Here is a 26,238-nt window from a genome sequence, read left to right on the forward strand (position 1 = left end):
AATATAATATGCATTGATTATTTGGGGTTAAGGCTTAAAATGTAGTGTTTGTTCGTTTTGTTTATGTTTTGGAAATTCGTTTAGTGTCTGTGGCAATTGTCAGACAAATACAATAACAACACAATACATTGCAATTAAAGACATACGTAAAACAACATGTTGCCCTATAATGTCAGACAGATCGTACCCCAACAATCACACTCAATTGTCAAGCACAGTAAAACTAAATGCAAGTGACACAGCTTGACACAGAGCTAACGCTTTACTTGAAGTTATGAAGGATCTTTGAGAAAGGTCGCGACCATATAAATAAAATGGATAGAAAGGCCATTGAACTTTGCCGTTGTACAATTTATTTCCGTGTGCAATAGTACTGGGCTGGGTGCTGGAAAGTGTAAGGGTGTTTCAAGTGTGCTGAAACATTTTACATTTCCGAGGAGTACCCGAATGTATCAAAAGTCTATACAATCACCATTCGCTTGTTCATCTCGGGCATGCAGGCTTCGTTTAGCTAAGGTGTTGTTGTTTTTTTAAATCAAAACCAACATATTGGGGTGTTGTTTTCACTCATTTAAGTGCATTTATGCAGCTGAACCGTCCAAATTACAAAAACGAAGATGACATCTAAACTGAAAGGTACGTTAAAAGTGCCAGTTTAGCTAACTAGCCTTACCTAAGCTAACTAGCTAGCGTCACACTTAGCCGTCTCTGTTGTAAACCCAGTGAGTTGACAAATGCAATTTTGTTCAAATTAATTATAATAGAAACCTAAAAGGGCAGACTTACGATAATATCGTTCCTGCAAGATGTGAACAACCGTGTTCACAATTCAAAATTTGTAGCGGTTTAACAGGGCTGTCCGTAGCATTATAACACATGTCTCCTTACTACATTAACCTTACGTCACCGTACAAAAACCGTTAACTACACAATCTTTGACAAATAACGTATAATAAGTCATAACGTAAGATTGATAAGTCATTAGCTGTGTTCACCCGACCTCTGCTCTGACATAGTTTATTATTTAACTAGCTATGTCACTCCATAATAATAAGAGCTGTATTACAGGGTAAAGTTATCGTTACTCAACTAGCTAGTCCTAGATCCCTCTTGATTTCCACTTCTATCGGCAAAACTTAGAATGAATCAAGATAACAAACATCAATGCGTGCTTTCATTGAGTTGTATACATTGTATAAATCCATTTCCAACAAGCAATGAGTGGAGCTGTGTATTTTACCACTTTGTTAATGCTGGTGTGTTTTGATTCTAGTTGGGAAGGTCGGCTCAAAGAATAAGGAGGATGCTCCTTATGAATTGGAGAGCCAGTTTATCCTCAGGCTTCCTTCAGTAAGACATACTCGAACAGATGACTTCTTTCATATTGAATGTACATTTGTGGAAAATGACGTGGATTCATTGTTTTTTTTGTTGTTTTTTTTCTACAGGAGTATGCCTCAACAGTAAGAAGGATTGCCCAGTCAGGCAGTATGAACATGAAAGACAGACTCACCATCGAGTTGCACCGTAAGCTGCTTTATTAGTATTCTTAGTTATTCCTTAGTTTAGGAAATTAAGATTTTCAGTTTTTGTAGTTTAGTTTTTGTAATTAGGGATGCACTGATATATCTTCGTACTACTAGCATTACTGACTTATGTCAATTCACAAAAATTGGAATCAGTGTAAGATTATTTTAACAGCAAATATGTGGTCAATTGTAATTGCCATTTTTATTTTCAGTTTTGTTGCAATACATTACTAACTACAATTGTCAATTTGACAACAAAACTCAAGTGTCATGATCTATACTAGCAAATAATCTTAAACTATACATGAGAAACATGTTTTGCACCTGCATGTGTACTGTCTGTTTAGTGACTGCAGTGTCCTCATGGCAATGTTTCCCATTTTACTCATTATAATTAGTTATGTTGCCCCTCTTATTTTTAGCTGATGGTCGTCATGGCATAGTGAGAGTAGACCGCGTCCCTTTGGCCTGCAAACTGGTGGATCTGCCCTGTATGATTGAGTCTCTGAAAACGGTGGACAAGAAGACATTTTACAAAACTGCTGATGTCTGCCAGGTAGACCACTGTGGTGGGATGTCATCTTGATTGTACATTTCTTGTTCAAGTTTAGATTGAAGCTTGTGACTAAAAACTCAGGTAGAGCAGCACCATTGCATTAGAAGTTGTGATATTCATTTCATATATTCGTTGTTATCAACATTGGATACATATTTACTGTTAAGTTTAGGATACGAGTTGTGGATAAAAGGTATATTTTACATTTGTCAATATTTAAAACTAAGATTTTGCCTCAGCTTTTCTAGTTTGTTATAATACTGTCATACAACAATAATCAGCGGAATGCAGAGTAATTTACCAATCAGTTTTGCATCCTTGGGTTAGATGCTGGTATGTACACTAGATGGAGACCTTTACCCTCCTTTAGAGGAGCCAACTGGGACCGACCCCAAGAGCAAGAAGAAAGACAAAGACAAGGACAAGAAATTTGTTTGGAACCACGGCAGTAAGTGGACAAATGTCTATACACAACAGCTTTTTGAGCTGTCAGTGCTGAAAACTTGGCACATCAGCAATTCAGGAAGCATAAGGTGCTCTTGAACGCCACAGCTGATTGAGCCATTTTGACTAAACTATCCTGTTGTTTTCATCTTCAGTCACCTGCCCTCTGAAGAACACACGCAAGAGAAGATTTCGGAAAACTGCAAAAAAGAAGGTTTCGACATTTTCATTTCCCCTTCAGCGCTTCCCTCCCCCTTCCCATCCACCTCTTTAGCATCCCGTCTGATGATCCATCACTTTCCTAGTCTATGTTCCAACAAGACATTCACATTTCATAAAACAGGAACTGTAGTAAGAGTGAAAACTGAGATTTACATATAAATAAAGGCTTTCAGTCTTAGTTTGCCCCAAAGGCATGCAAAAAAAGCAATTTCGCTATTGCCTTGATCAAAGTAAAAGCGAGTGTGGTTGAGCACTACATTCTACTTTGTCTTCTGAATAAATCTTTCTGAAGGTACAAGCCATATTGATTTGGCCCCTTCTGTTTTTAATTGCTAATGTGCTTTCTGGCATGCAGCCAGTGTGTGTGTGTGTGTGTGTGTGTGTGTGTGTGTGTGTGTGTGTGTGTGAAAGTGAGAGTGAGAGAGAGAGAGAGAGAGAGATGCTAACACTACTTTTAATCCAATCTCTTTCTCTTGCAGTACATTGAATCTCCTGATGTGGAAAAGGAGGTGAAGAGATTGCTGAGCACAGACGCTGACGCTGTCAGTGTTCGTATCCTTTTTGACCACTACAAATATTCTGCACGTCCATCTTGCAAGGCATAAAAAGCTAACTTATCGTTAGAGTAACAAAGCAAAACAGTACTTGTGGTTCTCCCATATAATAGCAAGAAACGGCATGTAATGTAGAATCAGAAGGACATTTTTCTGACTGTGAGATCTAACCCTAACCATGACTAGCTTTTAAGATGCTTCATTGCTAGATAGTTCCTACTTTCTTTTTAGGACAAACATAACATCACTCACATCAATCGTCCGAATTAGGTTTATGTAAGGCCCAGGCAGGTGTCTTGACTCCTGCATGGCTCACCTGACTTGACTGTGTCTAATGTCTTTGTGAGAGGGATGAACTGTGCAAGGAGGCTATTTGCGCTCTAATGAAACTCTAAATTGTCTGACAGAATAAGAGCACAGCAGGGCCGCTTTGAGTGTACGCTTACCGTGTGTTGATTGAGATGGACTGTTCATTATCGTTGCTTAGTTGCTCACAGTTAAATCTGGATTCTAGTGTTAGTTTTAGTGTTTGCATGCAGCAGCAGACATATACACAGGGCACACTAATCAATTTTAAATTAGTAGAGGCAGTTTCTGTGGAGTATCGTAGCATCCGGTTTTTACCCTTCAAGTCTACTTTTGTTTTTTAAGAGTATGAGTGTTAAGTTTAGGAATTCTGAAAGTGGAGGGGGATCTACAGAGGGGTATGTTGACCTTAACACATAATGTTCAGGATGGGAAATTATAGCAGAAGATGAGTCCAAAGAAGCAGATCAGCACAGCTCTCTGGCCAACCTGGACTCCTCACCTGGCACCTCAGGACACAAGATGGGTCATGGGTCCTCTGGTAAGGGAAACATGTTTTTCAAAAGTAAACCATAGAGCCCACTTCACTACGTTAAAGCTCTAAAGGGTCGTTTATTTCTACCTCAACTAGGTGGCCTACTGAAACCCCAAGTAATAAAGCCGATTCATATTGTGTTTTTCTAAGGCATAAACACATATTGAAATTTGAAGGTTAAACATTTGATAATGATAATCTTATATTCATTTATTTTACATAAACCTTTTTCATAAGGATCTCTTATTGTTTTTAAGGATTATGACCAAGTTAGCATTAAGTTGGACATTTTACCTTTAGAAAAATATACTTGCGCAGCAAGGTTGCAGATTTTAACCAACTTAAACTTCCCCTGTGTGCCAAGTGCGTAAGGTAACTACGGTGGGTCTAAAGTGAGAGGGCCATGTCCGTTGTGGATTATTGTAGAAACATGGCGGTGCAACATGGCTGACTCTGTGGACAATGATTTCTTTGATACACTCCTCACCAGAAAAGATTTACTTCTTTATTTCGAACATGCACGCCATCCCTTATTAGTTTTCATAGCCTCTGCCCCAGTGGTTTGGAATGGAAATGGACTGTAACCAAGCATGAATTACTCTCAGGCCTTAAGATTATTTTTGCCTTTGAGTTCTCCAAATGACATTCTTAGCTCCTAGGTGCATAGAAAGTGCTTACACTTATAGGTACTTCAGGACAGTCTTGTAACGCATTTGAAAAAATAAACCGTTGTTTCTTGCTATGCAAATGTAACGTACAACAATCTAGAGTTGGTTCATGCTTCTGTGACTTCTGCTGTATGTACTGTATTACAGCCATGTAAGAGAGTCTGTTCACATTCTGGGTGTTTGGAGCCAACATTCTTTCTACCACGCCTTACGAGACAGTATCTCTAACTTCAGATTTTCACTAGACTGTAGTCCCTTTGACCTAAATCAAACCCCACTGTCTCACTGTTTCCATCTTTGTGTCCACATTGATAACACTAATGTGCGTTTCCTATGACCAGCCCAGCGTGACGAACTGAGAGAGATCTTCAACGACATCAGCAGCTCCAGTGAGGATGAGGAGGACGAAGGGGACCGGCACGAGGACGAGGACCTGAATATCATGGACACGGAAGATGATCTGGTCCGACAGCTTCAAGAAAAACTCAACGAGTCAGATTCTGCCCAGCATGAAAGCGATAGAAACAGCCAGATAGGTGAGAGAATATCAGCTTTTCTGCAGAGATCTGGCTTACTATATGAAGCCTGCTTAACATTTTACAGATTTTAATGAATATTGGTGATTGCATGAAAATCTTTTTTGAAGTATAAAAAACATTTATATTTAGTGATTAAGAATTGACCTATTATTATTTAATACAAATAATTCTTAGTTGCATCCCATCTGACATGTTTACATTACCAACCAAATTGTTTTCAGTTCAAAAATCCAGGTCTGAAAACAGTGGTGGAGTAGTGTATATGAAACACAAGTAGAAACACATTGATATGTGATGTATAGATATATACAGTGCTGCTCATGAGTGTAGGAACCCATGCTTAAATTGACTAAATAGAGGCAGAAATAAATCATCTTTTGGAAATTGATTTTGTTGCCTTAATTAAAAAATGAGGATCATCATCACATACCCTTCACCATACATAGAGATTGGCATGGTTTTATTTCAGTTTGCCTTATAGTTGGTTTGCTTTGCATTGAAAGATGATTTTATAGAAAGTTCCCCGTGCCAATCTCTAGGTATGTTGAAGGGTATGGGAATTTAACATAAGGCTGTGTATACACATGCCCCCTGTATTTTAAGGAAAAATATTTATTTATTTACGATACATTATTCATTCACAAGGAAAAATTGTGTCCTTTTAAAGGTTGAATTTTTTCTCATTTTTTAATATGAATTTCCAAAAGATTTTTTCTTCTTCTTTTTAGTCAACTTAAGCATGGGTTCCTATGATCATGAGCAGCTCTGTATGTCTGTATCTTTATGTACATCTGTTCTTAAAGTTTTCTGGAAAGTATGTGTCTATACCTTTGTTAAGTAAGGAAGTAAATTTAGCACTAGAATTACGCAATCTTTCATGCTGTGCCTGCATCTTGTATTTACACCAGAATGCTGTTTCCTTTGGCCAAGTTACATTCTCTCCTTTTTTGTTGTTGTTGTAGCGGTCATGGCCGAGAACTTAGCATGCTGATTTCTGAACGGACTTGTAGACTAGACAGTCCAACGTGAAATTAAATCAAACCCCCTCAGATACTTGTCAAAGCAGAGATCAAAAATAAACTTAGCCAGGTGTCTGGACTTGATCAGAGCTGAATTTTCTAGGCCAGACGTTACAAACAAACACACACACCCATGAGTAGCCCTACTTTCACTTTTATATACATGCTGTGTCCTCGCCCACAGAGATGCATACGCAGACAGCTCTCTTCCTCATCTAACCAGTCTGACAGGTGTTGGGGCTCAGCGTGCAGCTCAGACAGCTGTCCAGCCTGACAGCTCAATGTCTCCATATCTACATATATGTAGCTGTCAGTCAGCAACACTACCGGCCGGCTCCATTGTAGCAGCCCATCAGAGCCTTTCCCGATGTGCTGGATTTGGCTGTGTACATTTCTGGCAGCCCTGCGAAGTTGTAATAAATGAATCTGCTTTATTTTGCATATTAGATGGATTATATCAGAGGATTGAGAATCAGTTGGGGAAAGCAGAGCTTGGAAGATACTTGATGGTGATGGAGCCACAGGTTGTTATTGTTGTTGTGAGGCACTGTCACTTTAGCTGGATTTAATGAGAACCCTCTGTGGAGCCCCGAGCAGACTGATTTAGTTGTGTCTTTAGTGCTTCGGCCTGCTGGCTCACGTCCTTTTTAAATGGATTTGTTGTTCCCATTAATCACAATTTTAAGCTGAATTGGAAGCATCCTTGTGGCTCAACAAGCTACAGTGCATATTGTATCATCATGGCTTTGTGAATGTACTGTTGCTCTCAAATTTTGTCACATCATCTCTGTTTAGCGTTTTCTGTCTATTCTCCATTTCAAAAGATAGCATACAGTGGGGCTCGAAAGTTTGGGCACTCCGAGTAAAAATTTGTATTCATGTGCAAAAAGAAGCCAAAAAAAGATGGAAAAATCTCCAAAAGGCATCAAATGAGAGATTAGACATTTGTATATGTCACAAAAAGTTAGATTTTATTCCATCATTTACACTTAGCCCAAACCTTCGAGCCCCACTGTAAGCTTAAATACATGTTGTCTGAGTGCCATTGGCAACGTGTGAACCTCCTGCTTCCCTGCAGTTATGGAGTATCAGGTGCAGATCAACGGCGTCAAGGCCAAGCTTCAGGAAACCCGTGCCCGAAAGAAACAGCAGGAGGAGCTCATCAAGAAAGTGGAAAACCAAGCCCTCAAAGTAAGCAGTACACACTCTCACACTGTGCACACTTATTCAGAAACTAGGTCTGTAGGTACAGAAACATAAACAAGAACATGCAGATTAGCTTGCGGGCAGAAGTCTTCACGCAGCATAAGCTCTCTCAACAGTGATGTGAAAACATAGAACAGCTGATTACACACAGAGTTGGAGGCTTAAAAAAATAAATAAAGTAAACCATGAATATTACATTTCTCCTTTCAGCCCTTTGCTATTATAAGCATTGCTATGCAGAAAAATTGGCATGGAAGTTCATTGTTCTGCCAAACGCTCTTTAGTAAAGACTTTACAATGAGTGAGACATGAGCAGACCGTGGCCCTTTTTACATTGCCATTTTGAGCCCTCATTACCCGGTGTTTTGGGGCCGTCAAAGCCCCATCTCCAGTTGTTATTATCACAGTCGCAAGGAAAAGGTCAGCTGTCTCTGACTGGCATTCCAAGTGGCCTTTCTGTCAGAGAGGAGATGACATGAGCGGACCAGGCAGACACATTTAAAGCCATCACGATTTAATGAGGCTCAGCATGTTGACTCGAACAAATCTTGTTTGTCTGTTTTGCCTTTCCTTTCACAGAACCGCTTCCAAGCTTTGTTGGATGAGATTATTCAACAGGAGGAGCGGGAGATGGAGCAGGTAAGAACCTTTTCGTAAAAGTCAAGGATCAGTGCCTTGCTGTGAGCTCTCCACAGCTTTCAACACTTTGCCTGCATTTATCTTGAATGAATGTCAAATACCATGTTAGCAGATGGCATTGTGCTTGCTGTCCTTGTTAGACCAAATGGTTTTCATGCCTCATGGCAAGGTTCAAATTCAATCACGTGAAATTGAATTTGTCAGGAGCTACCAGCAGAGTCCTTTTTCCAGCTATGGCATAGTGGCCACCCACTGTCTTAGGTCGTTGTTTGTATTGACAAATGAAGGCAGCAAATTAATGTGAAAAGACATGTTAATCATCGGCCACTTACCCTTCAATTACACCCTGGGGTTGTCGGGCATCCATCACAACTTTTATTTTCTGCTCCAACAGCTGGCCTCTCTGGAAGAGCAGCTGGACTCCCTGATAGAGAAGTGACCACCAGGGGGCAGCCTCATGTCATCTTCAGCACGCACACACGTGAAGAGGAGGAGAGCCTTCATCCAAGGAGGAGGGAGTCTTTATTTGTTGACTTGCTGTGTCATTTCTTTCAATTTGTCATCTAAATATTAAACATACAGCATACTGTTTTATGTATTAAAAGTCAATTTGTTTTACTAGGTTGACAAAAGTTGTTAATTACTTTATGATTTAAAGTGCCCATATTATGAAAAAAAAACACTCTTTCTGGAATTGTGGGTGTTATTTTGTGTCTTGAACTTGAAAAAAAAAAAACGATCTATGCTGTTTAGAGTGAGATACAGGTTTCTGAATGTCCTCTGCCTTCAGTCTCCGGGTGAGCTGTTTAAAATCTGCACAGCTTTCTACGTAACTAGCCAAGATGCTAGCATGCTAGCCCATTATCAATGGCAAACACTGCTACAACGCACACTATTACACCGTTATCTACAAAAGAACTACTTCCATGTCCCTGTTCTGCGGGTATTCCACGAGTGGCATCTAGAAGAAGTCTCCGCTAATCCTGCCTTTTACTGACCAAAGTTGGAGATACAGTTATCTAGCTGATTTGATCTTACCTAGCTACTGAGCATGTGTGACTCCCAACAAAGATAGTAAAGAAGTAAGATGTCTCACTCAGTAGCTATAACAAGTAAGATGTCTCACTTAGTAGCTATAACAAGTAAGATGTCTCACTCTGTAGCTAAAACAGAGACCTAAACAAAGTGAAAACAGGAGCTGCAGCAATGTGCAGTACAACATGTACACCTATTTTAGTACAATCTCAATATACAATTATGAACCAGAAAATGAGCATAATGTGGGCGCTTTAAGTATTTGTTTGGCTTCAACTGTGTGTATTTTTGCTTGTCACTTAAAGTAAATGTACACTTAGCCAAATCACCTTCTTTGTCTCTCATGACCTGTATGAGAATAAATTACAGTGATACACACAGTGTCAAAGAATTGAAAACTCATCCTTTTTTGCATTAGGGCACAAATCTACACATGGGGGCACTTTGATGTTGGTCTTAAATATCTTTTTTTTCTTTAGATGGCTATAACTTCCTCATAGTGATGAAGATAAATACAGGAAGTATAAGCATCTTTTAACGTCTATCCACGTTATAAAGAAAGTATGGACATTGTCTTTAGCGATTGGTTGATTGTTGAACCATCAGATTACTCTCCTTCCAGAATGATCTTATCTTGTTCAAGAATGATATGGGCTTTTCTTGTTGGCCCCAGCCGTCATCCCCGCCTCTCCTGCTCCTTTCTGCAGGGTATTGCCCACCAATCGCAGGGGTAGGCAAGAGATTAGCTCCTCAGATTAAAGTGTTCGCCTCCAAACCCTGCCTAATCCTGCCATCTGTCAGAGAGCAGCTAACTGGCCAAGACTCTACACTAGGCTAATTAGTAAACCAGAAGAACAGAATTTTTTTTTTTTTCCAAAACCCAATTTTCTGTCTGGTACTGCTCAAGGCAGAGTGAAATGGAGGAGACGTACCTTCTCAACCATCCAGGTGTCCGGAAGAAGATTCTGGCAGGAGGCGCAGGACCACTGCCACACTTACCACCTGGGACTAAGGTAACAAGTCAAGCAGTTAATCTGATAACCTACATAATATAGATTCAGTGTGATAGGAAGTGAGGCATGGCATAATTACCATTGTGATGTAAGTAATATTCCACAACAAAATGTCTATTAATAGCCTTGTGTTGCATTGCCCACTTCAATTAAATTCTGTTGAATTATTCATTAAGTGAGGGAATTTATTCTGTATTTGGCTCTTACACACAGAGCAAACATTTGGTGAACCAAATTGCAACATGTTTTTTGGCACTGTCTGTTTCTGTTCATCCACTGATCTGCTGGTCGCCGACTTTTTTCCGCTCCCAGTCAAATCCAGCCATATGGCACCAGGCCTGGACAGTGTGACGAACATTTTCCATGACAATGCCAGCATGAATATACCTGTGTGCGTATGTGCACGTGCATGTGTGCGCCGCAGTGTGGTGATTTCCAGTTGCTCACACAGTCGTTATACCATTGTACACAATCTGTCAAGCTATAAATAGAAGGTTACATGGAGCCAACTTAATTTTACAATCAGAGTGATGGTGAAGGCATTGCAAGTATTTCACATGCACACAAATAGATGAAAACCAGCATGAATGTGTTGTGTAAGAAGTGACTGGAATACATCACAGAATTCAAATTTAAAATTTTGAAAATACTTAGATCAACCTTTTTTGTGATCAAATATTTTTTCATTGTAGAAATAACAAACAATACACTGAGACACAAGAACGGAGCCCAGGACAAAAAACAGAGGAAAGACCGGGAGAGGGGAGTCCTAATAACACAACAGTAGGAATGCAAGCTTACGTAGATCAACCTTAAAATAAACATCATACAGTTGTCAGCAGCTGCACATTGTTAACTGTCAATATCAAATGTCCATATATTATATTCTGTAATGTATCAATGTCAGATACACTAAATAAGGACAAAAAGGAGAGAAGAAAACATACATAGACTGTACATACCCATGCATACATTCATACATTATTCATGGGCTTCCTTCAAAACAATCCCACAGATAATTCTGTGATGTTGTTTTTTAATAAGAGATCTCAATTTTATATGTGTTTTGTCCAGTCAATGGAATATCAGTACTATCATTGGTTTATTGAATTCACGGCTTTTATCTGTTTTTACAAATAAACTTTTAATTAGTTTTATTCTAAAAAATAACAACCTAAGTGATTTATGGACCAACTCTATATTAATTTCCACTTTTCCTGTCCCCTGCTCCCTCCTTCTATCCCAGCTGGTTTTCCATTTCCAGACGCTGCTGGACAACTTTGAACGTACAGTCATCGATGACAGTCGACTGGCTGGCAGGCCGGCTGAGATTTTTGTTGGAAAGATGTTCAAGATGGAAGTCTGGGAGACCTTGCTGGCTTCAATGAGGATTGGAGAGGTGGCTGAGTTCTGGTGTGATGCCGTTGTGAGTTGAACCAAAGACTTTATACACACATACACACACACACACACACACACACACACACACACACACACACACACACACTAATGAGTGTTCATGAGCAATGAAGGGAAGCTTTTGCTCTTCATTATGATGCACATAAACCAACCTACTGAAGTCTCCTACATGGTAAGTATTATAACAAAGCAGAGCATTTTTTGTGTTTTTTCATCTAGAGACAAATGTGATTTGCAAGTTAAATTGTGGCCATGTCTTTTCTTTTTTGTTTTGTAGGACTGATTGCTACTGGCTGGCAGTACCAGCGGGTTTGCATGATTAAGTGCTTCTATGTCTTATTGCAGACTTGTTTATTTTTTTGTTGATGACTTAATCTTGCAGCACACAGGCTTGTACCCCATCGTGTCCAAGGGAATGAGGCTAATCGCTCAAGGGAAAGACCCCCTTGAGGGTCAGAGACACATGTGCGGCATGGGAAACATGTTCAACTATCACTCTACTGGTTTCCCAGAGCTGGATGAGCTAATGAGAACTCCTCAACCACTCATTTTTATCATGGAGCTGCTGCAGGTAAGCACTAGTCAGTAGCAAACTACTGTATGTCCAATTGGACTGCAAAAGAAGATGAGTGTAGAACAATTATCTGTCTTCTAAAAATCAGTTTTTCTCAGATTTTAGCATCTGTAAACAAAAAAGACACATTTACCTATTCATCCAGCCCTCTTTTAGAATTAAGTCACTCCTTCAAACTATTTATTGAAAATGGACTGACAGAAAAGTAAAGTCCCCCTCCCCTTTACCTAAAACATTCAGCTTTGAAATATGTTACCCAGACAGAGTTTGAAACTCACCAGGGGGTCCAGTAGTGGCAGTAAATGAATCTTTCTTCTTTCAGGTAATTTCACGATTTCCTGTTTTTCCACACACAAGTGGACAACTCTTCAGTGGAAGAAGTATTCAGATGCTTTTGCATCAACAGCACAATGTACACATATTTTGTTACAAAGCCATTCAAAATTGGAGGAAAAGTAGGCAACAAGTATTACTAGCTAAATGTACTTATGTACACTGTGTAGAGTGTAAATCTTTAGCCTTAAATCTTTAATAATGCATCACGTTGTATAAGTTGATTGTATGTTTTCAAGGTAAAATCCTAGTAACTTTAGCTGTCAAATAAATGTAGGGGAGTAAAAAGTACAAATCTCCCTCTGAAATGAATTGGCATGTTGATTGAATGTACTTACTTTCTTTCTACCACTGCTATTCTTTGTACATATTCAGCTTTAAATTGTGATCCCATCAATTTGTTCAATTTTGTTCTGTTGTGTCCTCCTGCTTCCAGGTGGGAGACCCCATGTCCTACCAAAGAGAGTCTTGGATGATGGAAAAGGATGAGAAGCTTCAGGAGGTGCCAATTCTCCACATGCAGGGCAATGCGCTGGTCAAGCAGAGACAATTCAAAAAGGCTGCCAGCAAGTACAAAGAGGCCGTCCTGCTGCTGAAAACAGTCCAGTCGAGAGTGAGTGGGATGGAGCTGGAGATGGGATGGACGGAGCTAAATGAGTCATGTGCAGGCTTTCCAATATTGAGGTTTTCTCAGGATTTTAGGTTTTTTGGACATGCAATTTCAGCTCTTTTCCAGTGAGAGATTCCTGTTTTGCTCGGTTTCAGTGATAACAAGTAGTAGGATGGAAGGACTGGCAAAGGAAAGAGGGGGGAGAGCACTGTCTTAGATGAGAGGGAGATGTAAGAATGGAGGAATACTGAGGGGAAAGTTATGCATGAGGTGTTGTGATGATAGAGTGTAGTGGAGGATTCTTTTGTGCGTAAGGGTGATTTGTCGCTACTTTAGACATATTCACAAGTTTTGTTGGAGTCTTACGGTGTTAAGTGTAGGAGATGCCAAAAACACAACAGCAATGATCATGTTCTTGTTCTTCTATCTGTGCATGTGTAGGAGATGCCGGGGGATGTGGACTACATTAATTTGGGTCGGATGATCATCCCCCTGGAGTTGAATTATTGCCAGTGTATGTTGGAGCTGGAGGAGTATTATGAAGTTATAGAGCACACCACCGAACTGCTGGAGAAACACAAAGGTAAATTGTACAATTTTTCAGATTACTAAATAATGCTCTTATTTGGCCCTGAACAGGGGCAGATCTGCAGGGGGGAATAGTGGGAATATTTAGCAGACAGACATGGGAGTTGTAAAAATTTACTTTTCTCACGCAAAATAAGCAATCCGATTATTTCCCAGAATGTCAAATTGTTCTTTGTAATCACGTACATGAAAAGTTCAGTGATGAGTAAAACAAGGTCTGTACAGAGAGACCTCCGTTCCTGGAAATGAACACTGAGACAACCAATAATTTCAAAATGTTGTAAAAAGCCGATAGGTCAAGGTCCGATACCTCGCCTGTGCTGGCTTTATTACAGTGTCTGTTGCATGCATGAGTGTGTAGGAGGGCTGAGGTTGACATTACAAAGGGTTTTACAGTTGGCGCAGCCCTGGGCATTGTACTGTCATACCCAAGGCCACTCACATAATCCTAGAGGAGCACATATGCTGACACAGTCTCCACTTCAAAGCCTTATGAATTATGTCCTACACCCAGAGACAGGATCCACCAAGGCAGTTTTTATTTTAGCCCGGTGTGTGTGTGTGTGTGTGTGTGTGTAAGATGTTTGTGCTCATGCTAGTGACTGGAGGAGCAAGGGTGTAAACCTGTTTGTCAGTGAGCAGGAGAGTCAAGCGGTTTTGTGAAAATGATAGGCAGGAGCTCCACTGGCTCAGTACGAGTGGTGGTCACAAGGCTGCAGCCCTCTTCATTGGGCTCATAAGAATGTCACATCCAACACCGCCATAACTCCACCTTTCCCTTCTTCTACTTTTATTCATCACTGCCTTTAGTTGCCCATTTCCAATCCTTTTCTATCCCTACCTTTAGTCACATTTTCCACACCCTTTTCCCACGTTTGCCTCTTTTTCTTCTCCATTTTTCTTGCATTCTTCTCCTTGGTGTTGACTCATAAAAAATCATGTTGCCTGTCTCATTTTTAAGTCACTAACTCTATTTCTGTTTCATCCCTTCAACCCAGTTCTTTAGAAAAGCACCCAACAGTTACTCACTGCAGCGTCTCTGCTTTTGCTAGAAGCAACAAAGAAATCGGTTTAAATGTTGGCTAAATTAAGATTAAGTGTAGAGGGAAATTAAATGCAGAAGAAGAGAAAACTGAGCCACCAGTGGGTATCCAACCAAGCACATGAGCCTATTCTGCTGAAACAAAGGGAATCGTGTGTGTGTGTGTGTGTGTGTGTGTGTGTGTGTGTGTGTGTGTGTGTGTTAAAGGTGCATTATGTAATACTGAAAGCTAGTGTTTAAAATAGTTAGTTCATTTCAAATTCAATATACTGGAGAGGGTCGTCTCCCCCGACCCTTTCTCTTTTGAAGCTCACGGAGGTTTTCAGGCTGGGGCCACAGCGACAATGTTGTTGGACGCTTCTCTCACATAGCCATACATTACTTCACAGCACAGGGGTGTAGCTAATGTTAGCTCACTAATTAACACAATACATTTTGTTAAAGTTTGTTTTATCCGTGCAGAAACCAAAGTGCAAAAACAACAATTCACATTTTGATAGGGAGTTATGTGCCGGACTATTTCTTGGCCAGGCACTGTAACTGCCCATAAAACTGACATTTTTTTCTTACAGGTAAAACAAACTAGACATGTGTTAAAGGGATAGTTTGGATATTTTGATGTTTGATGTTAGTCTGGATCAACAGAAGTACATTTCCAAGATAATTGACATCTAACACAGGATGTCCTTCACCTTCCACCTTCTGCGTGCTGCCATTCTCAAACTCTGTTCCCTTCAGGAAACATCCACAAACTTCGAACTAGCAAGGTACACGCTGATAATTGCAAGTTTTGAAGAAAGTTTGATTCATGAAAGAAAACAGGCCTGCTTGATTCTTTTGGCAAATGATTGTAAAGATTTACGAAGGATATTTGTGCAACATTTACTATCTAACTGGGGCGTTTTAGGACCATTATGAGAGGATTTCTATGGCAAAGTACACATGGCAATACACTGTTAAGAGCAAATTACGTTTATCCATGTATCCATCTAATTTAAATAGCTTACATTACTGTATTGTGTGAACAGTTAACTTCAATAAATATTTTATGCTGCATTTTCATTTGCGGGTTTCAAATGTTCCTTCCCGAGAACATTTTGCAGAGTCACTGTCGCTGCGTCTGGAACTTAGTGCTGCCCAAGACAATTGTGATTGGTTTAAAGGAATGCAAACAACCCAAAGTGTTTTTTCTTGTATGTGAGGAGTAGCCAGACCTTACTCTGCCGCGCTGTGGACATGAGTCTGGCAATGCAAGACTAGGTTGCACAAGGTTCTTATCCATAGTGTAGGTAATGCACTGACTATGGATAAGTACACCCTACAACCCCACTTCAAAATATGCAAATTATCCCTTAAATAGTGTTGGTTTTTTGCATTATATGCAGCATGTTTGCCTTTTTTTGTACATTTTTACTAGTAGTTTTAATAGTTTTGCAAACTCAGAGCTGCTGAGAAGTACACACACTGACTAAGTGCACCTACGCATGAGTCTTAATTGCAGACAAATGGCCACAGCTTCAGCAGACAGAGCAGGTTTACTATTCAACATATTAAGGTTATTACATTCATACATCTGTTTCGTATTCATGCTTTTCTCTGTTGTTTTTATGTTTCTCAGACTGTGTGAAGGGCTACTACAAGAGAGCGAAGGCCCATGCTGCTGTGTGGAATGAAAAGGAAGCCCGGAGAGACTTCAACATGGTGGCCCACCTTGACATCACTCTGGCCTCTCTTGTCAGTCGCGAGCTGAAAACCCTGTCAGAATGCATGAAGGAGAAGTACTGGGAGGAGAAGGAGAAATACTGGAATATACTGGAGAAAAAGGAGAACAAAAATAAAGACAAAGAAAGGGTGGATGACGATGAAGAGGAGGACAAGGTGGAAGACAAAGGAATACAAGAAAATGTGACCACAGAGAGAAAAGATGAAGTGGAGGAAGGAAAAGGTCAAGAAGAATCTCCATCCATTCTCTGTGCTGAACCTGAAACCCATAAAGAGGAACTCAGGGGAAATAAGGAAGCGAGGCCTTCTGAGATCAATCCAAACACTGCCAATGAAAAAGAGGGAAAGGACTGGCAGCAGATGTTACGACTGGTCATGTTTCTGCAGAACGAAGGAAATTTCCTCATTAAGGAAAACCACTTCGAAGAGGCTTCTGTAAAATTCAAGGAGGCCATAGAATATGTGGACATACTTCAAAGTATGGTTAGTTATTATGTTACATATATTATCAGATCATTCATTGATTATACAGTGCAGTTGTGTAAAAGTTGTTTTACGTATTTTCAATTGCACTGATCAGAAGCAGTGCTCCTAATTTCATTGTATCCTGTACAATGACAATATAAGTACCTCTGCAATGATCTGGTGGACAGATTGATGCTGACAATTTTAATAGTCCACTCCATTCAGCGTGATGAATTGATCAAATATGTCAGAAAGTAGTCCTACAAAAGGCTTGTAAAATATAATCATCTGCCATTGTTTCTTTTCTTTTTTTTACTGAAGAGCAGCTGTGTGATTGTAGGAAACGGAGGGAAGAGCAGAGAAAAGAGCGCTAAATGTAACAGCAGACAGCTATCACTGTGACAGGGCTCGCCTGTGCTTCCTTTCTCCCTCACTCCTGCCACACCTCACTGTCGAATTCCCTCACGCCTTTTGCACACAACACAGCGTCTCTCCATATCAACCCACCCGCTCCGATCTTCATTTCTCCTCCTGTTCTTAGAATCCCCTTTACCTCATCTCTTTGTCCCTCTCTTCATCATTCCTACCTTATATCTTCATCTCTTTCCTGTTGTCACAATCTGTCATTCATGTTTCATCTTTTGAAGGTTTCCTCTGCCATCTATTACCACCACCTCCTCCACTCTCATCACCAAATCTCCCACCCACCTTGTCCTATTTGTGTACCCGGCAGGTGGATCAACAGAACGAGGACTGGGAGTCGCTGGAGAAAGTGCGTCTTCCGCTGACTCTCAACCTCAGCCAGTGCATGCTGGAGCTTAAGCAATACCAGCAAGTGGTGGAGCTCAACAACAAGCTGCTAAAGAAGCACAAAGGTAATACATCATTTTAGGGAGGCAGGGGAGGAAACTAGAACCTGTTTTTTGATAAAGAAATAGGTACAGGACTATAAATAAACATACTTGGTTTTTGGTTTAAAAATATCAAGATCTATTGCTAGTACAAATGCATGGCCCTCAGCAAACGCCTGCTTTCACACTGCATCATTCCTTGATCTCTCTGTTTACCGGGATAGAAGAAAACAAAACAAACATTCACAACCGAATACCTGAGTCTCTCTTTCCCCCAGCACCCACCCAGGGACATCACAGTCAAAAGTGAATTCACTCACTGTGTTTACATGCTTACCAATATTCCACTTGTATTCCAAATGTGACAATATTCCGGATTTGAAACATGACATGTCAACAGCTATTCCGGTTGGATATTCTGAATGAGGCATTTTTACAAATATAGCGTTTTCCAATTAAGACGTGGGATATTCCGGTATTATTCGGGTTTTAGAGGCCTTCTATGGACATGTATTGCATTTGGAATATGCGTCTCAATTATGGTTTTACCACAGGCTTAAGGTCAGGTCTGTGTGTCGCTATAGTTTCTGCACACCAACAAGCCAACAGTTTGCAAGGTTGGAGACTAGATAAGAAGGAGAAACACAGCTAATTCTAAACATTAGGAAAGAATTGGATATCAAAAGGTTTTGGGATATGCGCAAACATCGCTATGCCGACCTGTGTTTGCACGGTCCGAAAAGTCTGCCACTGCTGTTAAGCTTTGAAAAAATACTATTCTGTATGGCTACATGTAAACAGGAATATTAGTGGAATCCTCTACGGGGGGAAACAAGGCTTTCATTAGCCGTGTAAACAAATTAGTCGGAATATCGTCTTTTTTTAAATTAGGGCAAAACACAGAATCGCTTTTTTTCCCTGCTATAGTTGAGGCTGATGTGAACTGGATGGTTTTTTACCCTATAACTATTAATTGTGCTGCTTTTCAGTTTTATTCTTGCTGACCTATAATTAAAGACCTCCATTTGCCTCATGTGGTTGTTAAATGTCAATATTTTAGACATTTATTTACACTGTCTTATCTCATAGGAAACTTTAAGGCAGTCTATCAGCGAGCACGAGCACACGTCGCTTTATGCTATGTGGACGAAGCAAAGAGGGACCTTCATATGGTGGAGAAATTAGACCCAATGTTTCAACCCTTCGTCCGCCAGGAACTGAGAAAGCTGGGTGAGAGTGTACGCAACATGCATGCCCGCCAGAATAAGACTTACTGGGATGCAACACAGGAGAAGTGGGGTCCTGGTGGGAGCAAGGCAAAAAGTGCAGCAAGAAAGAAGAATGTCAAATGCACACAAAAAGCCACTGAAGTAAAAACTGAAGCAGCTAAGAAGACAGCAGACAGTAAGATAGAAGACAAGGAAAGCTCAGAGAAACCTACTCCTGCTGAGACCCAGGGAGTGAGTGACGCAGAAACAGAGAAAGAACTTGTTGTGAAAGCAGAGCAGAGTATTAAAGATCTAGAGAGTGGGAGAATGACTGGAGAGGGGTTAGATAATGAAAATACAGAGTGTGTGGTGGACAGGCAGGGTGCACAAGATAATCGAGCGACAGATACAGATAGCGATCCTGCGCCCACCGGCACAGGCCCGAAAAATGTTGTGAGCAAGAGATCAGCAAGCGATAAGGGCAGAAAGAAGGTCAAATGCCAATCAGGTGCTGCACCGGGCCCAAGCAGAACAAGCCAAGGGAGCAAAGTCACCTGGGATAAGCCAGGAAATGGTGGCACTCAATCAGAATAGACCAAGGGGTTGGAATTGGCCTGTGCAAAGCCAAAGGACGGCGGAGAGATAGAGAAAGTAAAAAAACTGGAAAGACAAGTGATAAACAGCCATGCCTCAAGTCTCAACAGAAAATATTGATTATGCCACATTCAAGTCCAAACTTAAACACAAGGAGAATAATGAATATAAACAGCCTGCATTTAGCACCATTCTGACTTAAATGTCATTATTCAGTTCTCAAAGGGATAACTGCAGGCGCATAAGAAGAGCACAGGCAGACAAGGAGTTTGCCAAATACAAAGTTTTTATTTCTGTACACAAAGAGTAGAAAGCAGCCAGTAACCCAGTTGTTATTACAGTAAAAAGCCTTTCTTCAGAAAACATTTTACAGATTAAAAACTTCAGAAAAAAGACAACAAGAAATGTTTGGACAATAACATCAAATCAAAAACATTAAACAATAAACATTTTAATGATTAATGAGGTATATTAATGGTTATTTAAAAAAAACTCATTTCACCAGTAAGGTATGAGTCTGTATGTGTAGTGTGTTTAACACCTTGTTTGAAGTTAGGCGATTCATTGCCCTGTCCTGTGAGAGGAGACACACAAGCTTAGATGCATGATAGTAAACATTGGAGGTTATGAAAGCAAAGGCAGAGAAGTAATGATCGTTAGCGTGGTGGCCAGCTACATGCCGTTAACAGAAGTCTAGAGAGAGACAGCAGTGTCCTCTAGGGTGACTCTTGCCTCGGTGGACAGCCTTTTTCTTCAATCACACAGCTTCAGTCACGCCACGGGGAACAGGGTATACTTCAGCGTGGGTAGGGAATATAGGAAGCCCCTACCAGTATAGAAACGTGTACATGGATCAGACTTTAGATGATCACACACTCAAAGAGATGAGTGTCAAACACCAGCAGAGTGACACACAGGGACAATCTGTGAATACCCACATAGTGTATTTAATTCAGTCTGCCTCCAACATATTTTTTAAAACAAAAAAACACGACCAAGCTTTGGAGTTCTTCCTCTTCTTTTCACACGTGGTCCCTGTTACATAATTTTGTGTACCCACATACATGAGTATGTAGATAAAAGTGTGATCATCAATGCTTAATGAGATGTGTGAATACCAATAAATGTAATGACTATGAATAAACATTGCTTGTCATGTTTGTTTGTTTTTTCACCCATGAGCCGAGCGTCTGCGGTTTGTTCTGACTTGTGAGAGCTTCACCAGAACAAATTCTTAAGTGATGCGGGTGCGGAGAGGAATTCAGAAGATGATAATGACTATTTTCAGCAGCTGAACAGAAACAGACTTCAATGGAGGTGGAAGGGAAGAAGAGGAGAAGGGCGCTCACTCTTGCTTCCCTTAAGGCTATTAGCATTTGTATTATGAACGGCATATCACCTTTCCAACTCACAAACCTGGGGAACTGCATCTTTGGGGACAGTTCCCTAGCAACAGTATCAAAACTAACAGGCAGCGAGTGCTGAGGAGAATGGTGTCAAAATGTAAGCGCTGTGTGCCTGGAGGGGGGGAGCCTGTAATGAATGCAGCACATGGGTTTCAAACTGGTTTGTGAAATCAGAGTGTCATATTAAGGTTTAAGATGAATTCCTAACTGTGTATATCTGTGTTTTCTGTGAGAATGAGGCGGCACGATTTGCTAAGAAACACACAGAGCCACAGGTTAACTTGTTTCAGACATCCTCTTGTTCTGCTTCTTGAGATTTTTTGGTGGCAGGCACATCAAAGTGGATCTCTTCCACCAGCCCTCAAGCAATACATGGATTTTTTTTCATCTTTCTTCTCTCATTCTCTCATAAAAGCCCCTTTTTAACTGGCTTCAACGTATGGATGCTCATGCATGGGATCCACACTTTTTTATTCTTCCTGTTAGCCCAAATAAACCCCCAGACTGTCTAGGGACTCACAGACACATACTCCTGACGCAACCTCCTTCCCTGAATGTAAAAACACAATGCAGTCCAGAAAGACTAAAGTCTTTTATCAGGATTCAGTTTCATTTTAAGGCATTTACTGACTGTGCTATGTTTAGAACAGAACGCACCCTGATATGATGAGGGCAACGCCATTACAGCGTCTTTTTGTAAATCTAAATGCAATTAAGTATGCATTAGTGAAGGAAAATGAGGCGTGTAGAATCAATAGCCAGTGTTTTTTTCAAATCAACATGGAGATGACGTATTATTAAGGATCATGTCGGTGTAGAAACACATTATGGTGGTGCCTTGTTCCCCCCTGTAGTGTCTGAAATTGGCCTAGCAGAGAGAAAGAGAGCTTTAGCTTTGCAGCTCTATAGCCTTTCTCTGCGCACAGAAGTAGAATGCGCAGATCCCAGAGTGGACGTCTGCATGATGATATATATTGGCAAACATTTCCTCAACAAAACCCAATTTCAGCCACAATACAAATTGGTTCAAAACTGAGAGAGTGTTTAAATCCCACAAGCTAAAGAGATGAAATTGATCTCTACTTTTTTTATTGTGTATTTTGTGTGATGCAGCATGGCACATTCTTGATCATGCAGGGAGCTTGTGCACAATTTGGGAAGTGTGGATGCTAGCAATTACCTTAAAGGTAGGCTAATCAGTTATGTGATTTTCTACATAGCAAAATTTTATTTTAGGACTTTCAGTCAGGATTTAGAATGGATCTTAGCACTGGTGAAAATTACTAACAACTTAATTGCTTTAGACAAAGGACTTGTCTTCATACTTACTAGATCTTAGTGCTACATTCAACACTATTGACCATACCATCCTGTTACGGAGACTGGAACATTTAGTTGACATTAAAGGAATTACTCTAAGCTGGTTTAAGTCCTATTTATCTGATTGATGTCAATTTGTTGTTTCTAATCCTCCAGGCACTAAGGCGCACCACAAGGCTCAGTGATTGGACCAACTCTATTCACCTTATATATGCTTCGTCTAGGCAAAATTATTAGGAAACACTCAATACACTTTTACTGTTATGCGGATGGCACCCAATTATACCGATCAAGCAAACCAGACAAAACCAGTCAGTTAGCTAAACTTCAAGCATCCATTAAAGATGAAAAATCGTGGATGACATACAACTTTCTGATGTTGAACTCAGATAAAACTGAAGTGCTTGGCCCTTGACCTCATTATCTCAAGATATAGCTACTCTGGACAGTATTGCCCTGGCCTCCAGCACTACTGTCAGAAATCTAAGAGTTATTTTTGACGCCCACTTAAAACAAACCTCAAGAACAGCCTTTTTTTTCACCTTCCTAACATTGCCAAAGTTAGACGCTTCCTTTCTCAAAACGATGCTAAAAAAACTTTTAAATGCATTTGTTACTTCCAGCCTGGACTATATCCTTACTCAAATAAGCTCAAATAAGTCCCTTGAGACTCCACCTAATCTAGAATGCTGTAGTGCATGTTTTGACAAAAACTAGGAGATCAATTTTCTCCTATATATCAGAGCTTCCGGTAAAATCCAGAATTGAATTTAAAATCCTTCTCCTGACACACAAAGCTCTAAATGGTCAAGCACCATCATATCTTAAAGAGCTCATAGTACCTTATTGTCCCACAAGAGCACTGCGCTACCAGAATACAGAATTACTTGTGGTTCCTACAGTCTCTAAAAGTAGAATGGGTTTTCAGTTTTCAGGGTCTGGGTTCAGGAGGCAGACACCATCACCAGATTTCAGAGTAAAATTAAAACTCTCCTCTTTGATAAAGTTTATAGTAAGGAAGTGAGGAGTTGCAGCATTTGCCTTAAATCGGCGGGGGAGGGTGCATAGCTTTAGATACGGCACCCCTTCTCTTCTCTCCTTCTCTTTATAGTTGTCAGATTCATCTACCAACCCTTACAGACCGGGCTCAGGTTATGCTGTTAGATTTATAGACTGCCGGGAGACTTCCTCTGACACACTGAGCTTCTCTTGCCTCTCACTTCCCATCTTTGTGCATCCATGTCCGAGAAATGCTTGTTATTAACTTATCTCTGGGGAGCTTTTTCCCGGAGTACTTATGCGTTTCGCAGTTTTCCTTGGATTAGGATGGCAATCATGGCTGCAAGTGTCACCGTGGTCCTGCTCAGCACCCTGCTAGCCCTGCTACACCCTGCTACGCTCTGTAGTGCCCTGCTATGCCCTGCTACGTCCTGCTATGTCCTGCAATGCCCTGAAGTGCCCTGCTTTGCCCTGCTACGCCCTACTACACCATGTGATACCCTGCAGTGCCCTGCCACGCCATGAATTACATACTACAACTACTATTTCTAGTCATAGTTCCATTATCTTTATTGTGACTATTATTGCCACTGTTCATCACACCCCCAACCGGCACCGTCAGACACCGCCTACCAAGAGCCTGGGTCCGTCTGAGGTTTCTCCCTAAAAGGGAGTTTTCCTCACCACCCAAGGTTTTTCCCTAAAAGGGAGTTTTCCTCACCACTGTTGCACTTAAAAAATGCTCTTGGAGGAATTACTGGAATTGGTGGGTCTTTGTAAATTATAAAGGATGGTCTATACCTACTCTATCTGTAAAGTGTCTTGAGATAGCTCTTGCTGAATTGGATGTAGTAGCATACATGTGTGTTTGTGTGTTTGTGTGTGTGTGTGTGTACAGTAAGTGCAAGTGGTTCTGTTTGAGCGTAAGGGGCTCACAGAAGAGACGAGCAATGAGAGCGACAAGCCATTTGAGAGGATTAGAGGAAAACAGTGTGTGCTTACAGAGGCGCCGTGCTAGCGGGCCCTTTGGCTGTCTTGAATAAATCATGGATTTAACTGATGATGTGTCATTCTCATAAAGTAAATAAGCTTGTTGTGGGTGCAGTCAACTCCCTGACAACCTGCACTATGCAGCCTCATGAAATACAGTCAGCCGAGCCCTGATCTAGTTCACTCTGGAAAGCTCTAATGCACCAACCTCCCTTCAAAGAACAAAAAGTAACAACCATGATAACACATGGATTAACACAAGGAGTGAAAAAAACACTATAGAGATGGGCATTCTGACAAAAAAGGTGATATCCTTATTCCTTTTTGCATTTTTTTAAGTTCCCCATAAGAACAGTCCAATTTGTGCTGTGGACATATACCAGATACTGGTAAGCACAATGTCTTGGCTGGGCATGTTCCTTTAAGCTAAGTTCCCACTACAAGACAAAGTCACTAGTTTGCTGTACTATTCACACTACACAGCTTGCTGTCTTGTTGTTAGTTTTTACACTACCTGACTGACTGGCGACAGGGGCTCACACACAGGAGGAATCCCCCAGTCTATTCTTCAAACTACAGTATGCTTGAAGTAACATGCGACACAATGTAATACTGTACCACACGTGAGGCAGGATTTTTGGATTTCCGCCAGAAGCGCTCCAAGTTGTTGGTGGCTGATTTGCAGTGATAAAACAAAGAAGGAAAAGAAAGAGAGTGCCTTAAAAGGCGGGATTGGGGCTGACACACATGTTCACAAATAGCCTGCTTCCACGCATCTTTACCATTTATAGCCTGCTTTCTCTATGTGCAACAACAACTTTGGTCCATGTAGGAAATTCAACACTCACAGTAAATAAAGTACAGGCAACCTTTCCACCTGGCTTCCCCTATGCTTGTGTCTTGCACTCTCATTGGCTGTAGCTCCCTGGCAGAGTCCCTGAGAGCTCCAGATATTTAGCCTGCTAAATATCCAAAATGTGTCTGCGAGGCACCTGCAAGCTAACCTGAGGCGCCAGATGTTTTTTACACAGAACCATCTGAGAAGCTATCATCGGAAACTGTTTAGAAAACAACACTTTCAAAAACTACATGGCAGGTGATTGGATGAATCATCTTTCTATAACGTCTGCTATTGTCGCACACACCTAAACCACGTCTGTAGCTGCCAGTAGCTCCTCAGAGGACGCTGATTTGTTTAGAAAGCTGGTAGTTCAAAAAAACGCAATACTTAAAGAATTCTCGTGTGATCTTGTGGGAATTCGGATGATGTGCAAGGTAACCAGTAAGCCTCTTGTTTCACGTTTTTGAGCAGTTCACGCGTCACGTTGGAGCATGTGCACACAAGTGCAAAGCCAGTGTCGATTTTCCTACAATATGGGGCTTTTATCAGGGAGCTCCAAAAACTGGTGGTGAGCAGAACATCAGGACCAAAATCCTGTGGTGGGCACTTGCCCTTACTTCAGTCTCTCCCTGACCTGCTTCTAACGTTAGTGTCCTTTGGCTCGTTAACATGGTGTCAGGCAGCGCCATTGAAATTATGAAGCCCAGCCTGGCCATTAGCATGAGCCTTTATCAGTTTGCATGAAAAAGGCTTTTAGTGCACAGATTCCAGTCAATGGTTAGCTCTGGATATCATAGCTGCTGCAATGATCACAGGGCTTGTTGTACTGTGGCTTGACCACAGACGTGTGGAGCTCCTCCCTCTGCCATCAGGCATACTTTTAGGTTTTCACTCTGCTCCTCCAGGCCCACTTGGGATTAGATGTGTGAGGTGGTGCCTGAAATTAGGAAATAGAAGAAGAAGAAAAAAAGAAAAAGCTTTTACAATTTTAGGGACACATGCACAAGGCTG

General features: G+C 40.9%; 3 protein-coding genes across 6 annotated transcripts in view; 2 read left to right on the plus strand and 1 right to left on the minus strand.

Moving 5' to 3' along the window:
* The first annotated feature begins 425 nt into the window (after nucleotides 1–425).
* On the plus strand, nucleotides 426–9,640 carry taf7 (TAF7 RNA polymerase II, TATA box binding protein (TBP)-associated factor). The gene is made up of 13 exons (XM_034884424.1): nucleotides 426–636; nucleotides 1,274–1,350; nucleotides 1,449–1,527; nucleotides 1,952–2,085; nucleotides 2,413–2,533; nucleotides 2,685–2,743; nucleotides 3,231–3,303; nucleotides 4,039–4,152; nucleotides 5,156–5,350; nucleotides 7,451–7,563; nucleotides 8,158–8,217; nucleotides 8,612–8,874; nucleotides 9,512–9,640. The coding sequence occupies exons 1-12, from the start codon at nucleotides 618–620 to the stop codon at nucleotides 8,654–8,656; spliced, it is 1,089 nt and encodes a 362-aa protein (XP_034740315.1). The 5' UTR covers nucleotides 426–617; the 3' UTR covers nucleotides 8,657–8,874; nucleotides 9,512–9,640.
* A 349-nt stretch (nucleotides 9,641–9,989) lies between these two features.
* Nucleotides 9,990–20,815, plus strand: LOC117952272. Of its 2 annotated transcripts, none has more exons than XM_034884422.1 (8): nucleotides 9,990–10,265; nucleotides 11,512–11,691; nucleotides 12,067–12,255; nucleotides 13,028–13,204; nucleotides 13,643–13,784; nucleotides 16,450–17,036; nucleotides 17,752–17,893; nucleotides 18,959–20,815. In XM_034884422.1, the coding sequence occupies exons 1-8, from the start codon at nucleotides 10,170–10,172 to the stop codon at nucleotides 19,669–19,671; spliced, it is 2,226 nt and encodes a 741-aa protein (XP_034740313.1). In that variant the 5' UTR covers nucleotides 9,990–10,169; the 3' UTR covers nucleotides 19,672–20,815. The 2 variants fall into 2 exon arrangements, with proteins under 2 accessions (XP_034740313.1, XP_034740311.1); XM_034884420.1 differs by having other exon boundaries at nucleotides 9,993–10,265; nucleotides 17,749–17,893.
* A 3,448-nt stretch (nucleotides 20,816–24,263) lies between these two features.
* The window catches only part of drp2 (dystrophin related protein 2), a 151,975-nt gene continuing 150,000 nt past the window's right edge, over nucleotides 24,264–26,238 (minus strand). For all 3 annotated transcript variants that reach the window (XM_034884419.1, XM_034884417.1, XM_034884418.1), the window contains one exon: nucleotides 24,264–26,164. In XM_034884419.1, coding sequence (XP_034740310.1) covers nucleotides 26,145–26,164 — 20 coding nt within the window. In that variant the 3' untranslated portion in view covers nucleotides 24,264–26,144. The remainder of the gene's footprint in view (nucleotides 26,165–26,238) is intronic.

The sequence above is a fragment of the Etheostoma cragini genome, chromosome 10 (assembly GCF_013103735.1).
Source record: "Etheostoma cragini isolate CJK2018 chromosome 10, CSU_Ecrag_1.0, whole genome shotgun sequence".
In the NCBI taxonomy this organism is placed as follows: Eukaryota; Metazoa; Chordata; class Actinopteri; order Perciformes; family Percidae; genus Etheostoma; species Etheostoma cragini.